General features: G+C 35.5%; 2 protein-coding genes across 2 annotated transcripts in view; both read left to right on the forward strand.

The window, feature by feature from the left end:
- The first annotated feature begins 270 nt into the window (after positions 1-270).
- On the forward strand, positions 271-6,353 carry LOC109096820 (zinc finger protein 281-like). Its single transcript, XM_042735250.1, has 3 exons — positions 271-338; positions 904-2,603; positions 6,241-6,353. Exons 1-3 carry the CDS (start codon positions 276-278, stop codon positions 6,245-6,247), a joined length of 1,770 nt encoding a protein of 589 aa, XP_042591184.1. The 5' UTR covers positions 271-275; the 3' UTR covers positions 6,248-6,353.
- A 9,904-nt stretch (positions 6,354-16,257) lies between these two features.
- lrp2b (low density lipoprotein receptor-related protein 2b) overlaps positions 16,258-17,507 on the forward strand; it is a 41,931-nt gene continuing 40,681 nt past the window's right edge. Inside the window, 1 exon segment of the mRNA XM_042735251.1 lies at positions 16,258-16,468. Within this exon segment, the coding sequence (XP_042591185.1) occupies positions 16,402-16,468 (67 nt within the window). The 5' untranslated portion in view covers positions 16,258-16,401.

The raw sequence follows: 17,507 nt of genomic DNA on the forward strand, positions 1-17,507 counted from the left end.
GATTTACTTTTTATTGTGCAGGTGAGAGGCCTTTCAGGTGCAGTCAGTGTAATATGAGCTTCATACAGAAGTATCTGCTTCAACGGCATGAGAAAATCCACAGCGGTGAGTGTTTACTTTTGTCCTATATTACAGGCAAGTATTAAGATGATGCTGATATTTTTATTTATTTATTTATTTGTTTGTTTGTTTTTATTTATTTTTTTTTTTTTTATTAGCGTGTGAGAAAATTTTGATGTGTGAAGTGTGAAATGTGCTTTTTATAGAGGTGTAACATGGAGAGACACAAAAGGACACACAGTGGAGAAAAGCCATATAAATGTGACACCTGTCTACAGGTGAGTCCTTACAGATAATTATTATCTAGTATGAAAGTAGTAGTAATCAAAATGGATTTTGATTGAAATATGCAATATTTGGGTCAGTGACAAATAAGAGTGTCCACAATAAAGAAATGGGAAAAACATAAAGTCAGTATTTTTCTTATTTCATTAGCTGCTAGAGATCCATAGCTTCGAAGAATAGCAATAAGTGCAGTGGACGGTGTTTGATTATGAAAGTATATTAAGATCTAACCTACCAGTTTGCATTATTAGAATAGAACTAGAGGCATATTAGAATGCGTTTGTGTATCTAAAATGACTGGAAGTGGATGACACTGGGAATCCTTGCACATGCAAGTTAAAATGGCTGTGTCCACTCTTACATTAAAAATAATGTGTACAACTGAGCCTCCAAGATGGCTAACTTTTGTTTATATCTGAGTCAATGTCTGGAGGACGGAAGAGCGAAGAAATGAAGAAGCATTAATTTGAGTATTGAGAACCACCCAATGTATTCTTTAACAAGTTCACTGATCTGGACAAAATAATGAGCATCACTAACTATTTTTTTCCCCCATAGAATTTTTCACGGACGGATCGATTACTGAAGCACAAGAGAACCTGTGGAGAAGCCATAAAGAAAGGTCTGGACCCAGGGATGCTGGACCTCGGAGATGATGAGGACATGGGTCAAGGCAGCTACCTACTCACTCAGGGAAACACTAGTGCCCCATCACGCAAGAGGGGCAAGTCCAAAAGTAGCAATGATGGAGGAGAGCGACGAAGAAAGAAAGGAGCAGCTGCGGGAGGAGTAGTGCAGATGGCACAAGGACTCTGCCCACAAGACTATGCCTTGAACATCCCCAGTGGATCGGGGGCATCTTCTTCAGGGGCTCTGGATGAGACAAGCATGGACAACCAGCATGGATGCACACCCAAGCTGGTCTTTAAGAAAGGTGGCCACAAGATAAATGACAAGGGTGCCGTTTCTATGGAGGAGGCCAACCATGTGCAGAAGCTGCTGACACAAAAGCAAGGCTCTATGGACATGTCTGGAGCCGGAAATATGGATGGTCTTGGCCTCCTCCAAACCTCCAGTGGACCCAAACAAGGAGGTACCAGCAGCAATTATGATGATGCCATGCAATTTTTGAAAAAGAGACGGTACCTGCATGCTGCTAACAGCGCAGCAGACTTCAGCTCTGTCCACCTTCCGCAGCCGACAGTAATCCAGGGTGGCATTGGAGAACCTACATTGGCCTTGCTTGACACCTCGCCTTTGGTTAGCGTTGACAAGCATGACAAATCAGGGATCCCAGATGAGGTGCTGCAAAGCCTACTGGACCACTACAGCCACAAATCTGATGGCTCTCACCATGATGTGACATTCGATCTGCAACACCACATGGAATTGCATCCAGCCTCCACCACCTCTGAACTGGGTCAGGATGAGGGATCTCCCGGCTCTGGAGACAAGAATGGGGTGATGAACGAGTACTCAAAGTTCCTGCTCCAGACCCTGGAGAGAACCAGCCATAGCAGCAACTTTATTTTGGGCCCATCTGGACCCTACCCAAGCCTGTTGTCATCTAGCAGTAGCCCTGTTAGCACACTCTTTCCAGACAAAAATATCTACACCACCTCACCACTGGAGTGTGGATTCGGACAGCCTGTTTCCTCCCTTCTTGCACCTTCCTCCTCGACATCCTTAAGCAAGTCCCATTTCGGGATACTGGTAGGTTCTTCGTCACCTTCCCATGCCTCACCATCCTCTCAACCGGCCTTTCATCTTAGCAGTCTGGATCCTGCCCCTCACCAGCAGCTTACCCCATCTCAAGAGCTCACCGACCAGCTGGAGAAGCAGCACTCACCGCCATACCCTCTTGCAACTCAGGAGCTGACCAATGGTGGCAAAAAAGACCAGCAGTCCAAGAACAGTGGCTCTTTGGTCAACAGCAGCAACAACAGGAATGGCACCAGTGGCAGCTCGTGTAATGGCTCCGTCTACTCTGAGCTCACTGCCCTGGAGCCATCTAAGGAAGTGGACATGCGTTCCACCTACCAGATAGAGAACTTCGCCCAAGCCTTCGGGTCTCAATTCAAGTCTGGTTGCCGAACCCCACTTGGTTATGGTGGCGACCCACGAGTGGGTGTTGCGGAGGTCGACCACAGGATACAGCGGACTCCCGTGTCTGAATTCTCAGGGTATACTAGTCTGTTAGCAGATGTCAATGAGCCAGCTAGCTCAGGATCCAAAACCCCCACAAGCCAAAGTTACAGGTAAAGGTTAAGGGAGCACACCTGACCCTGTTATGTGGGATGAGTACTGTCTCCTATGCTTCCCTCTCCTTGCTGATTTAAACTTTAATTATTACACTGCCATTATAGAAGGCGTTACCAGGGAAGGTCTTCAAGACCTCAAATGCAATTTTTCACATTCTTTTTAATGTTTTAGTCATTTTATTTTATTAGCATAGTGGTGACATAAAACTAGATTTAAATGAAATTTCCAGTGAAATTAGAGGCTAGTGAAGGATTTTCTTTTTTTTTTTCAGAAATCTTGTATGTCTTATCAATCATAGTCCAATTGTAAGATTAAGTTAAAAATGAAAGATGATTTACAATAATAACAGATGTCAGGGAATGGCCCAGTATTCAATGGCAAAAAATGTATTGTCTGTTACAATGATATAAAGTATTACTCAGGAAAAAGCAGTAACGTTATTATTATTATTCTTTTTTTTAAAATAAGGTGCACTAGCACCCTTTTTTACAGGTGTACTTTTGAAATGACAGTGAAGATTCTTGTTTTTTGAAAATCTTTGGAGAAATAGACTAAGCCAATCGGGAATCTGCATGTTCAGTGGTATGACACTGGAGACTTTTTCCACTTCTTGTGTGTTTGTAAAGTTTATGGTACTTCTAATATCAGTGTGAAAACACTTTCATCCCTAAGGGGCCATGTTTAAAACACACAAAAACATACTGGTAGTCAAGTAGGCGGATAGAAACATTCAAGTGTATGTAGATATTTATTTGTAGCTACATGGAACTACATAACTTTTGTCTCAGGGTGAGCAGTAATTCTTATCCCCTTCTTTAAACATTTACTTTTTGTCAGCTGTCATGACTTTGATCTCTCAAGGAATCAAATAAGCACTTTTATAAACCAATGAAAGCGAGAATTCAGATTGAGGACACATAAAACTATTATTTTTGATGAAAGCTGTGCATTTTAAAAGTAGAGGAGGGAACGGCAAATCCACCATATCAAAGGGCATTTTTGAGTATTCATTTGGGGTATAGGTGATATTTTGTTCCTTTTTATTAAAAAAAAAAAAACCTGTTATTGGACATGAATGCCACCTTTATTTATATATATATATATATATATATATATATATATATATATATATATATATATATATTAGTTGTGGGCTTCTCTGAAGCATTTTTGCTCTGCAGGTGTTCAAGTATCATGATTATTTGACTTGGGCTGAGCAGCAACAATTGGAGTTCTACCTCGTATTGTGTAGTTTTGAATTTAATGTCTGACAAAATTGCAAGCTTCCCTTTTACATTTTTACAGGGAGAAGAACACAGTGAATCGGAAGGACCTAATACTGTGGTGTTTTTTGTTATTGAATGAGCAGTGAATTAGGGAAAGACTTCATGTTGAGACGAGGTGTTTTCTTCCCAGCATAATTTTCGATGCGTTTGGAAAGAGTGGTAGGCTGCTTTGTCTTCCTGTTATTTGGCCCATGCAGCAACACTATGTCTGTTGTGAGGCCTTTCTGTGATTTTGCCATGTTTTTTCCCCTTGCCTTTTACGGAAACCTGTCCCAGAAAAATGGCATTGCTGTGATGGTGTCAAGAAAAAAGTCTGAATGCTGCACTCCAAACTTGTTCCATGCTTTTATAGAATGAAAAAATAAAGGAAAAAAGAGTGGCGTGAAGAATAGGATTGACCATAATATACCTCATATCATTGTAAAAATGAGAAAACCAGGGACATGTTTAATGTAGTAGAAATATTGTAGTATGTATCAGCTTATTGTATAATCATATAATGCCACCCGTGTTTACAGATAAAGCTGATTTGTTGGGAAAATTTTTTTATAATTTCACCTTTTTTTTCTTCTCCTGTTAAGCAGTGATGCCAAGCAGTGTTTCATTGTAGAATAATACTTAGACTTTCGTGATTTGTCTCATGTCCCCCTTGTTTTTGTTACTTGCCATGTGTTTTTATATGATTTCTAGAGAGACTTTGTTTACAATAATATACAAAAACACTAAAAATGTTTTTGTTTTCATTTTGTTTCTGATGCATGATATGAAGGTTTTTTTTTTTTAATATGGCTTTCCTTTTGATCACTATTGCACCAAATGTTTGTAGCATATATTGTCCGGACGTCAGTCTGATTTTTTTTCAAAGGACTGCACATGTCAGATGACTTTATAAATGATTAGGTAGGCCAATAAAAACCTTTTTTTATAAAACAAACCTATTTTAACATTTGTCCAGATAAGGGTTGGGGTAACATTAAGCCAGCTAATACAGCAGGAAATAAGACTTTTATTTTATAAAAATTCCCGCTCTGTTTACTCAACGCTCACTAATGATGTTGAGGTTGTGATAGTATGTGGAAAAAAATCAATGCAATTTCCCTGGAATGTGTATAAGAATGTGTTTTCGATTTATCGATGGGTATGTCACAAAAAGATAGAGAGGGTGGTGTGTAAAAGAAAATAAGATGTAAAAAGAACATTCATGCCATAGTGTATAATGTAACTTTTTCTTGTAAACCAGTCATGGCCAAATTAAATGACATCTCAAAGGCAAGAAATTAGGATAATAAACTGATGACAAATTAGAAAATGCTATAAAGTACACTACAAGTGATTTACCATTTATTTATCTAATGTGGAAAAAATGTGTTTTTGTTAATGGATGTTGTCATATGTGATTATATTTTACAGTAGTAAACATCAGTTCCTGGGCAAGGCTTTACTGGGGACCATAAATATTGGCAGGAGTCTGAATTGACTTCACATTTTTAGTTTCAGAGTTTGAGTCAGCTTGGATTAGATCTTTTCTGAAATGTAAACTGATTTGTTTTGACAGCATTAGTATAAAATGGGCATCAGCACATGCTGGTATACCTTACCAAAAAAAAAAACAAAAAAAAAACCTTTAATTCATATTTTCATAAAGACACCTTTTCTGTAGCCCCTAGTGGGAAAAAAAGACATCATTTATAAATTCAAAGGGCTTTGTTTTATGAGCCCATACAGGGAGGTTTCATGTTGCTGGGATGTTGATGGGTAAATAGTTTGTTGATTGGTTTTTTGTTTGAACATAATTTAACCGTTTTTTAAAGGTTGTGAAATGTGTGTTAATTGTATTTAAAATATAAATGATGAATAATGGCTGTAAATAATTGTTCTTTATTTGCTATCTGTAAAGAATGGGTTGAACTTCAAGTAAGTGGAGTCAGTGACTTAGCAACAGGACAATTTAAATTTCCAGTAAACCAGGCTTGACTTTTAAAATGACTTGAACTCTGGTCAAAATTTACAGTAGTCTGTTTCATTATATTTTAGCTTTTCATTACATAGCAGACTGTGTGCTTAAGCGAAGGGTTTGGTTAACAGCAAGATTTAGTGAGATTCACTTTATAACGGCTCTCTGATTCAGCTCTCATAATCGTAGTATAAATGTAAACAATGAATATGCAGTTGTCTGTTACATTTTCTTGTTTAGCTCTTTCAGACTATAACCTTGTAAACTAGAAATACAAGTGTTTTCAATGCAATACAGGTAATCCAGGTAAAATACAGGTAATACTGTTGCTGATAATCAGTCCTGAATTACAAGGTTCTTCAGCCTCCCCTAAAATAAAACCTTTCCCCACAGTTCCTAAGGAGATGAGTACTGGTACGTTTAACACAGACACAGCAACTGATTCTACAGACGATACTCCTGTCAGCACAACTGCTGCCACTACAACTACTACAACACAAGGTACTTTCACAAACCAAAATACAGCAAAAGCAGTAATATTGTGGAATATTTTTACTATTTAAAATAACTGCTTTCTATTTGATTATATTTTAAAATGTAATTTATTCCTGTGATCAAAACTAAATTTTCAGCATTCTTACTCCAGTCTTTAGTGTCACATGATCCTTCAGAAATCATTCTAATATGCTGATTTGCTGTTCAAAAAGCATTTATTATTATTATTATTATTATTATCAATATTTAAAACAGTTAAGAAGATTTTTTTTTTCTTCCAGGATTCCTTGATGAATAGAAAGATCCAAAGAGCAGCATCTGATCATATCTGAAATTTGAAAGCTTTTGTAACATACACTATACCATTCAAAAGCTTGGAGTCGGTATATTTGTATTTTTTATTTTATTATTTATTTTTATCTTTCAGATAAGTGCTGAAATATTCTAGCAATAATAATAATAAATATTTTTTTGAGCAGCAAATCAGATTATTAGAATGATTTCTGAAGGACAATGTTGCTGGAGTAATGATGCTAAAAATTTTGCTTTGAAATCACAGGAATAAATTACATTTTAAAATATATTCAAAAAGAAAACCATTATTTTCATATATTAAATATATTTCAAATATTTATTTTTTTTCTCTTTTTGCTGTATTTGGATCAAATAAATGCAGGCTTGGTGAGCAGAAAAATTGTCTTTAAAAAAACATTAAAAATCTTACTGTTCAAAAACTTTTGCATGCATTTATATATTTAAGAAATATGTGTGTGTGTGTGTATGTATATATATATATATGTGTGTGTGTGTGTATATATATATATATATATATATGCGCGCACACACACAGATGAGCAAATATTTCTTAAATACATGTACAGGTGCATCTCAAAAAATTAGAAAAAGTTTTTTTTTTTTGTAACATTTCAAATTTCACTTTCAAATATTCTAGATTCATTACATATAAAGTAAAACATTTCTTCTTTTTTTATGATTAGAGCTAACAGATAATGAAAGTCAAAAATCCAGTATCTCAAAATATTAGAATATTTACATTTGAGGTTCATTTTTGACTGGAAGGGAAAAAAATGGGTAGGAAAAGGTGCACAAGCAACAAGGATGACCGGAAGCTTGGGAATACTGTCAAGTGAAGCCGATTGAAAAACTTGGGAGAGCTTCACAAGGAGTGGACTGAGGCTGAGGCTGGAGTCAGTGCATCAAAAGTCACCACGCTCAGACGTTTTCAGGAAAAGGGCTACCAAACCACTTCTGAAGCAGAAACAACATCAGAAGCATCTTACCTGGGCTAAGGAGAAAAGAACTGGACTGTTGATCATTGGTCCAAAGTAATATTTTCAGATAAAAGTACATTTTGCATTTCATTTGGAAATCAAGGTCTGGAGGAAGGCTGTAGAGGCACAGAATCAAAGCTGCTTGAAGTCCAGTGTAAAGTTTCTGAAGTCAGTGATGATTTGAGGTGCCATGACGTCTGCTGGTGTTGGTCCATTGTGTTTTATCAAGTCCAAAGTCAATGCAGCCATCTATCAGGAGATTTTGGAGCACTTTATGCTTTCATCTGCTGACAAGCTTTGTGGAGATGTAGATATTATTATTATTTTTTTTTTTTTCAGCAGGACTTAGCACCTGTCCACAGGGTCAAAAATTACTTCCAAGTGGTTTGCTGACCAAGATATTACTGTGCTTGATTGGCCAGCCAACATGCCTGACCTGAACCCCATATGGAATCTATGGGATATTTTCAAGAAAAAGATGAGAAACAGTCATTCCAACAATACAGACGAGCTGAAGTCCGCTATTAAAAAACCTGTGCTTATATAGTGCCTCATCAGTGCCACAGGCTGATCGCTTCCATGCCACACCTCACTGATGCTGTAATTTGTGCTTAAGGAGCCCTGACCAAGTATTGAATGCATAAATTAACATACTTTTTTTTTTTTTTTTGATTAATAGATTGATCTTTCATGAGCTGTAAGCTCTAATCATCAAAATTAAAACAAAAACACTTTTGAAATGTTTTACTCTACATGTAATAAATCTAGAATATATGAAATTTTCACTTTTTAATAATATTTTTTTCACAATATTCTAATTTTCTGAAATGCAATTGTATGTGTGTATTTATATATACATATAATATTCTTGTCCACATATTTACTTTATGAGTTACTGTGTAAAAAGTGGGTTAATGTAAAAAAAAAAAAAAAATCACTAAACAAACTCATTCAGGGTGATATAAGACTCATCACCCTGATGAAGTTTAATATGGTCTTTCTGCAACCTCCCCTAACATAAACCCTTTCCCCACAGCTCCTGAGGAGATGAGTACTGGTACGTTTTACACAGACACAACAACTGATTCTACAGGCAATTCTACTGTCAGCACAACTGCTGCCACTACAACTACTACAACTCAAGGTACTCCCACCTTCATTGTCCTAAATCCCACCAGCAGGCCCAAAGGCTTCATAATAACTTTTAATCATAAGAGGAAGTCATCCATAATCATGTCATCATCTACTCACCATCTTTCCAATCCTGTATGCCTTCTTCTGTGGAACATAAAAGAATTAAAAAGTTTACTTGGAAATGAGAGGCTGTATTCGAAGTATTAGTTCTGAATCATCAGAACATAAGTGCAGATGTGTGGCACAATAATATGCTGCCTGTGGTATAAAAGTTTAGCTTCATTTATCATTTACAATCACTTATGTTATACTCTCTTTTTTTTTTATTTAACAATTGCAGGAAAGGTCTTCCCTGGTAGTTTGTCTTTGAAGAGGGATTTTAAAGAAGGAATGAATGACAGAAAGTCTGAGTTGTTTCAAGAAACTGCAGGTCCGATTGAGAAAGTGGTCAGAGATTGAATTTCCTTTTCAATTTGTGTAACCAACACACTCTATAGCAGTATGTATAGTAGAATTTCAATTTTTTCATAGTAAAGAATGAGTTATATAAATAAATGGTGGTGAATAAGTAACAGATGATGTGAAACAGCATTGCTTTCTATATTCTAAACCAAAATACAGCTCAGAGGAATCCTGGGTAATGATGACAATGGCTATATTAATTCTGTTGTTTTGAGTCTAAGGTGAGTTCCACTTGTTGTAAGAACTTTTCCTTTAAACATTAACTTGTGTATGTAATAGCTTATGAGACAGCTTTTAGTTTTCTTTTACTCATTGTTGAATATAAATCGCAAACAATAATTCACACTTTCTGTCTTAGCATTATGAGATAGAATAGAACAGCATTAATTTGGCCCCTAGCTAAAGGCTAATTAATTTAATCTTTTAACAGCGTTTTGTTTCCCCACTGGAATTATTTCATATAAAATAAGCTGTGTTGTGTGTTTTTCATCATTATTTCCTTTTACAGTGAAGGCAGTGTAATTGCAGAATTGCAGAATTTATATGACTTGTCATCCAGTGCCACATCAGATTCAGTTGGAAAGAAGATTGATGAGGCAATTTCGGAAAACCAAATTCAAGATGCCACTAACTTTACTCGTACATCTGAGGCTGAATTTGACCTATTTTCCTTCAGTTTTTTTGAACAATTTAACAATTTCAAGCATTAGAAAGATGCATACATTAGTACATTTTAATTTATACTCTCAATTCACAGGAGGTTGATGCTTTAGCTCAAGCTATGACAATAAGGAATTTCATAAACCTACTGATGTTCCCACGATTCCTCGGGGCAACCCTGATGCTAGCTGGAAGTCTAACAAACTAGAGATGACTGATAGTGGGAGTAATCAGGCACTGGTGACCAGAGATCGCCCAGAGAGCAGAGTGGTAAGACCACAACTACAACACTACTCACTGGGCTTATTACAGGCCACATGAATGTTAGTGATGACCCTGGTTGAGCATTATTCAATAAAAATGTCAAAGTGCTAAAATCACATTTATTAATAAAGCATCTGCAAGTATTGAAAAATATTATGTGTTTTTGTAGCGCTGCACTGATTACGATGAGGACATGAGCAATAGGGGTCAAATTCCCCCAGCATATTTTGGCAACGGTGGGAGATAAGTGGAAAATGGTGGTGCCCACAACCCATACTTTCGGCAAGATGATGACAGAATGGGCAGATATTAACATAATTTAACCAGGACAAATCACTGCATTTGTAGGATTTTTCTTCATCTACATGTGGATTGAATTACATTTTTTATTTCTTTGTTGACCAAAATTTGTAAACTACAATGGAAAAACAGTTCTTGATTTTATATACATCTTTCATTAACCATAGGAACAGCATTCAGATTTCCTTCGTATTTACATTCTGTGGTAGCAGCTAATGAAATTCAGGTTATAGGCTTCAATTTTGATCTTAGCATTTGCTTTAAAAGCATTTGGACAAAATGTCATCCCTCAGCAGCTGAAAGGAAGCTATGTTGCAGAAGCCTTAGTTTTTACAGTGATTCCTATTCTACATCATTTATTTTTCTTTACCATCTTACAAACTTTAATTTTTTTTTTTTTTTGGTTCCAACAAAACATTTTTTAAACACAGCAATGCTTTTAATGCCGTCAAATATATGAATGTTTGTATTTATGATATATGTTTTATTTGGTTTTAGTGTGGTTAATGCTTGGGCTGGAACTCAGGTGTACAAAATAAATCAAAACAAATCAACTCTTAATGGAAGCGACACGCTTTTTTCCAGGCACATTCGCACCACATCGAGATAAAAACATTTAAACTTTTCAGAATAACGCAAGCACACCACGGGTCATGTGACAAGAACCAACCAATCAGTTTCATCCTTTTCAGTAACAACAAGCTCAGCCAGGATGAAGGAACAGCTGATCATAGCTGTATATGGATAGCCATTTTTAAATAAATTTAGTAGCAGAGCTACTGCAAGCGATTTTTAGTGCTGCAAATCCATTTATCCTTTGCTGAAATTTCCGCGTCTTCATGGAGAGAGCAGGTCATGGCTGCTTAGCAACGGCAGATGCCTCCGGAACGCAAGTGCCCAAAGGCCCAAAAGCAGAAAGCGGCACGCCTAGCGTTTTCCACGCGTTTTTAGGCGCGACATATGAACGGCCCCTTACTCTTGAAGCATAGTTTTTATGGAAAATGATGAACAATATTAAATGTTTAGATTATGAAAATGAAGCAACTGAGGACTAAGTATGTTTAGGTATGATCAGTTTCAAGATGCCTGTTGTTGGGACAAAAAAAAAACAAAAAAACAATCCTAATTCTATATCATTGTTATCAGTATTTGTTTTTCCTACAGTAATTAAATGTATTGTTTTTAGAGGGTGATAGAGCTGGAAGCTGATGAAAACCATTCATACTTTTGGATGAGGCAGGCTTTAACCTGGCCATGACATGGAGGAGAGGTTGAGAGCCCAGAGGTTGAGAGTGGCCCAGAACAATGTTCGCTGGGGGTCCCGATCACCCCCCACTGAATGTGTTCTTGAGGTGGCTCCATAGTAAAATCAGTGAAATGGGCCCAGAATTCCTAGCGACGTCACTGAGAGCAATCATGGTTTCAGGCCCATCCACAGTTTATCACCTTGTATTTACCCCCATACTCCCCTTTTCTTTACTGTAACCCAACTGAAGTATTTTTCTCCACATGGAGGTGGAAAGTTCACAATAGGCACCCTCACAAACAAGTCACTCTTCTCCAGGCCATAGGTGATGCGTGCAATGACATCACAGGAGGAGACCAATGTCAGACCTGTATTTGCCATGGTAGAAGGTTTTTTCCAAGATGTTTAGCTAATGAAAACATCCATTATGATGTGGATGAGAACCTGTGGCCAAATCCACAAGACAAGATTGATAAAAACATAGAAGTGCAGTCAGGAACACTCCATCACTCGATTACAATGATGAAACACAGGACAGTATGATATTTCATGATAAATTAGTTATTGGACCCAATGATTCTGCAAAGACATGAATGCAACATGCAAAGTTTTGATCATTGGACAGCCTGTGTTACAAATAATGAGTTTTGAAAAAATACTGCAAGGTTCTTAAATTGGTGACAAAATGATTGCAAAAAACTGTAATGTTCCCTCTAAGCTGCGCTCGCACAGAAGAAATAATGTGCCGGCGCATTGCAAAAAAGAAAAAATTTTTTTTTTGGGACAGCCATTTGATTAAATTCTAGTAAAAGCGAAAGAATTGCAATGCTCGGGCAAACTGCTATAGAGTTGATATCGCTATAGAGATAGAACCGGTCAATGCGGTTAACAGGTTTCATAGATAGAGAATGATGTGCGATAGCAACCCATTCTTTCATAATAACTTCTTGGAGTTTGTCAGAATTAGTGGGTTTTTGTTTGTCCACCCGCCTCTTGAGGATTGACCACAAGTTCTCAATGGGATTAAGATCTGGGGAGTTTCCAGGCCATGTTTTTTTTGGAGAGAAGTAGCTTCTTTGCTGCCCTTCTTGACACCAGGCCATCTTCCAAAAGTCTTCGCCTCACTGTGCGTGCAGATGCGCTCATACCTGCCTGCTGCCATTCCTGAGCAAGCTCTGCACTGGTGGCACTCCGATCCCGCAGCTGAATCCTCTTTAGGAGACGATCCTGGCGCTTGCTGGACTTTCTTGGATGCCCTGGAGCCTTCTTTACAAGAATTGAACCTCTTTCCTTGAAGTTCTTGATGAACCTATAAATTGTTGATTTAGGTGCAATCTTAGGAGCCACAATATCCTTGCCTGTGAAGCCATTTTTATGTAACGCAATGATGGCTGCACGCGTTTCTTTGCAGGTCACCATGGTTAACAATGGAAGAACAATGATTTCAAGCATCACCCTCCTTTTAACATGTCAAGTCTGCCATTCTAACCCAATCAGCCTGACATAATGATCTCCAGCCTTGTGCTCATCAACATTCTCACCTGAGTTAACAAGATGATTACTGAAATGATCTCAGCAGGTCCTTTAATGACAGCAATGAATGCAATGCAGTGGAAAGGTTTTTTTGGGATTAAGTTAATTTTCATTGCAAAGAAGGACTATGCAATTCATCTGATCACTCTTCATAACATTCTGAAGTATATGCAAATTGCTATTATAAAAACTTAAGCAGCAACTTTTCCAATTTCCAATATTTATGTAATTCTCAAAACTTTTGGCCACGACTGTATACGTACACGTGTATGTATATCTTGAATTTTTTTTTTACTTTCCTCCCCCTGGCAACAGTTTTTGTCTGTTGTAATTTGTCCTTCTTTCTTTTCTTTTTTCTTCTTCTCTCATTTTAATGTTGTCTTCTTGATAACATTGTGTGTTATTGTTCCTTGAATTAAAAAAAAAAAAAAAAAAAAGAGGGTAGTAAAAAAAAAAAAAAAAAAAAAAAATATAGTTTTATATATAAAAGGGGGATATAGATATATTTTTAGCGCCATATCCCTCCATAACCAAATGAGTCGCTGTAGAAACCGAATAGTTTACTTCAATGGTTGTGGACGAAATAGCTTAATATGAGAGCCAATGCAAACACAATGACATGTGAAATAAAATGTCCTCGTGTATTAAAGAGTGGCTTGATTAAGTGGTGGAAATAGCTGAGGATGGACACAGAAGGGTAACAAAACTCCAAGACTTTTACAGTTATTCAAAGGTGTATTGTGCAAACTGTAGGGCTACTTCATAAGAATTCATGTGAATTTTTTTTTTTTTTTTTGAAAGTTTAAATGCTTCAGTTTGTTTTCTATTCTATTCTATCAGTTTAAATGCTTCAGTTTGTTTTCTATTCTATCAGTTTAAATGCTTCAGTTTGTTTTGATATTATATTAGCCTATATTATATTATGTTGGGCTATATTATGAACATAATATATAATTGACCTTCGTTTTTAATGGATTCTCTTATGCTCATCAAGGCTTGTCATATCATGAAATATTATTGAAATTTCTAATATAGGTTTCCTATTTTAATATACTTTAAAATGTAATTTATTCATGTGAAGTAAAGCTGAATTTTCATTATCATTACTCCAGTCTTCAGTGTCACATGATCCTTCAGAAATCATTCTTATATGCTGATTTATTATCAGTGTTGTGCTGCTTAATATTTTTTGGAACCTGGGATACTTTTATTCTTTGATTAATAAAAAGTTAAAAAGAATGCCATTTATTAAAAAATAGAAATCTTTTCTAACAGTATGTCTTTACTATCACTTTTTTAATCCATTTAACGCATCCTATAGTATTTTAAATTGCAATAATATTTCACAATATTATTTTGTGAAATAATATCCAATATTTTTTTTAACAAATAGATACAGCCTCGATGAGCATAAGAAAATTGTTTAAAAAAAACTTTACCGATCCCAAACTTTGAACAGCACTGTATTATATATACTGTAAAAACTGTTTTCTCAGGTAACCTAAAATATGCATCATTTAGTTACATCAAGGGTCAAATCAAATATAAATAGCACATTAAAGTTAAAAGTTACACACTTTTTTGTGTGTGTGCTGTACAGTTCTGGTATAAAGAATGTTTTTGCTCAGGTGGACGAAATAACTGACCAATAGAGAAAAGTTTTGCTCAGCAAGAAAGAACAAATTGAGGGATCATTGCTTGATATGTCATTTTACTTAACATTACTATCTCTCCCACTTTGCAAATATGTTAGATGGAAGAAAATGTCTCAGATACATTTCTTCAAATTGCATTCTATTTTCTTACAATTCATATAATTAGTTATATAACTTAAACCTAACAAGATTTATCACAGATTTTTTATCACAGTTTTTATTACAGTTAAGCTTTTCTTGCAAATGGTTGTAAAATGAGCTCTGGCACAATCACCAATGTGATCTCATCACCTTGAGAACCAAAAAACAAATGACATTCAACTATGCAACGGAATTCGTACATATATCATTTGAGTCAATATTATCTTAGGCCATATTTTTTTATTTTGCTTTGCCCGAGATAACATACAAATTGTATAGTCAAAAAGCAAATATCATATAAAAACATCTCTGCAATATATTCATGGTTGGAAAATGAGATTTATATCCCAGAGTGCTGAAAAAGTGGTCCAAAATAATTTTACATCCACATATTTTAAATACACTATAGGCCTAGCTAGCCTAGCTATATTACAGTAACAGTAGAGAAACAAAATCTAACACAAACCAAAAGGATTATTACTGTATATAGACACATATTACATTTTTTTTTAAATATTCATGAAAACGTTATGAGTAAATGTGCACCCCAAAAGTCAAGTCATGTCAAGTCACCTTTATTTATATAGTGCTTTCAACAATACAGATTGTGCCAAAGCACTTTACAGTATTAAATAAGAAAATAGTGTGTCAATAATGCAAAATGACAATTGTAAACACTCAATTTTCAGTTAAAGGCAGTTCATCATTGTTCATCAGTTCAGTTTAAATAGTATCTGTGCAATCAAGTCGACGATATCGCTGGATATTAAGTGTCAAAAATGCCTGACTGACATAAATGAGGTGTTTCAGAATTAGTGAAAGAAAGAAAGAAGAGTGACAAAAAAGTCTTACAAAACACCTTTCTTTCTTTCTTTCTTTCTTTCTTTCTTTCTTTCTTTCTTTCTTTCTTTCTTTCTTTCTTTCTTTCTTTCTTTTTGTAGTAGCACCTGACACTGAACATAAAATGCTTTCACTAATTATGAAACATCTCATTTATGTCAGTCAGTACACTCTATTGGCTATGTTTCTGCAGGAGTTGCAACATCTTACCAATAAAAAGCAAATAAAAGGCTGGTCCTCCTGTTATACAAAAATTACATTGAAGGTTTTTGCTGATGCTGACAAGTTTAACTGGAAAAAAAGTTAATATTACATTAAAGTCATACAGAGTCAGTGTCATAAAAGGCTGTAACTTTGTCTCCTTCATCCAGTCCCTATTTATTGTAAGATAGAAACTTATCAAAGACATTTTTGGTCTGGAGACACCATGAATGGATACTGAGACAGTTATGGAACTAGAAGAATAGAGTTGTTCTCATTCTATGGCCTGCTATCTTCAACTTTGCAAAAGTTTTGACCAAATAAAGCAATAATGGACAGATTAGTTCTTTATGTTTTAGCAATGTTATTTTTAACCCATGGACCCTGCATCGTGCAAGGTATGTTTTAATATAATATTGAAAATCAGGTATTTTAATATTTGAATTCTTAATGTAACATTTTGCTGTACAGTATTGGTGCTTGTAAATATGATTGTATTTAGATTGTTTTTTTTTTTGTTTTTTTTTGTAAAGTATGGTTTTGATGATTATTAAACAAACAATACACTCTCAGAAATAAAGGTACAAAAGCTGTCACTGGGGCAGTACCTTTTTAAAACCTAAAGTTTTAACTTTTTGTATCTAAAGGGTCCATATTGGTACCTTAAATTGTACATATCTAAAAGGTACAAAAGTGTACCTTTTGAATAGGGACTGCCTTAATGACAGCTTTTGACTAACTGAGACTTGTCATGGCACTTGTATACTGTTGTTGTTCTCTCGTTGGTATTATTGTTTCTGTTGTTCTTATTTGTAAATCGCTTTGGATAAAAGCATCTGCTAAATTATTAAATGTAAATGTAAAATGTTTTGTACTTTTTTTTCTGAGAGTGTATGAAAAAGGAGGATGTTACAATAGTACAACAGGCCTCTCAGCTGCTTTTAGTTTATCCCACTGTGAACATATTGAGCAAGGCAGTGAATGAAACTGATGTAAATGCTAATTTTTTTTGTAAAATTGAAACTATATATTAATACACATGCACACACACACACACACAACTATCCAATGATGTAATTTATAAATCAAAGTTATTTGCTGACAAAAACAATGAAGCAATGAAAAATTGTGAAAATTTAGTTTGCTAAACTTTTCTGTTAAAACTAAAGTTCTGCAAAAATGAGTTTAATATTGCAAATTTTATGGGGTATCACATGAGGGAGAGTTCAGGTATTCTACACAGTATCTCCTAAACCCATAAACAGAGTTACTCATTGACAAGTTATTTCTTGCAAAACCGAGATTTTTTCCTCCTAAATTACCTAATAAACCTAAGTTATCAGCGTCATTAAGATTTATTTTTACATCAAACTCAAGGTTCTGACATTTTTCTAGATTATTTTCCTTTTTTAATTTCTAATGAACCGGTGATGCCCA

This window comes from Cyprinus carpio, chromosome B12, assembly GCF_018340385.1.
Source record: "Cyprinus carpio isolate SPL01 chromosome B12, ASM1834038v1, whole genome shotgun sequence".
NCBI lineage: Eukaryota > Metazoa > Chordata > Actinopteri > Cypriniformes > Cyprinidae > Cyprinus > Cyprinus carpio.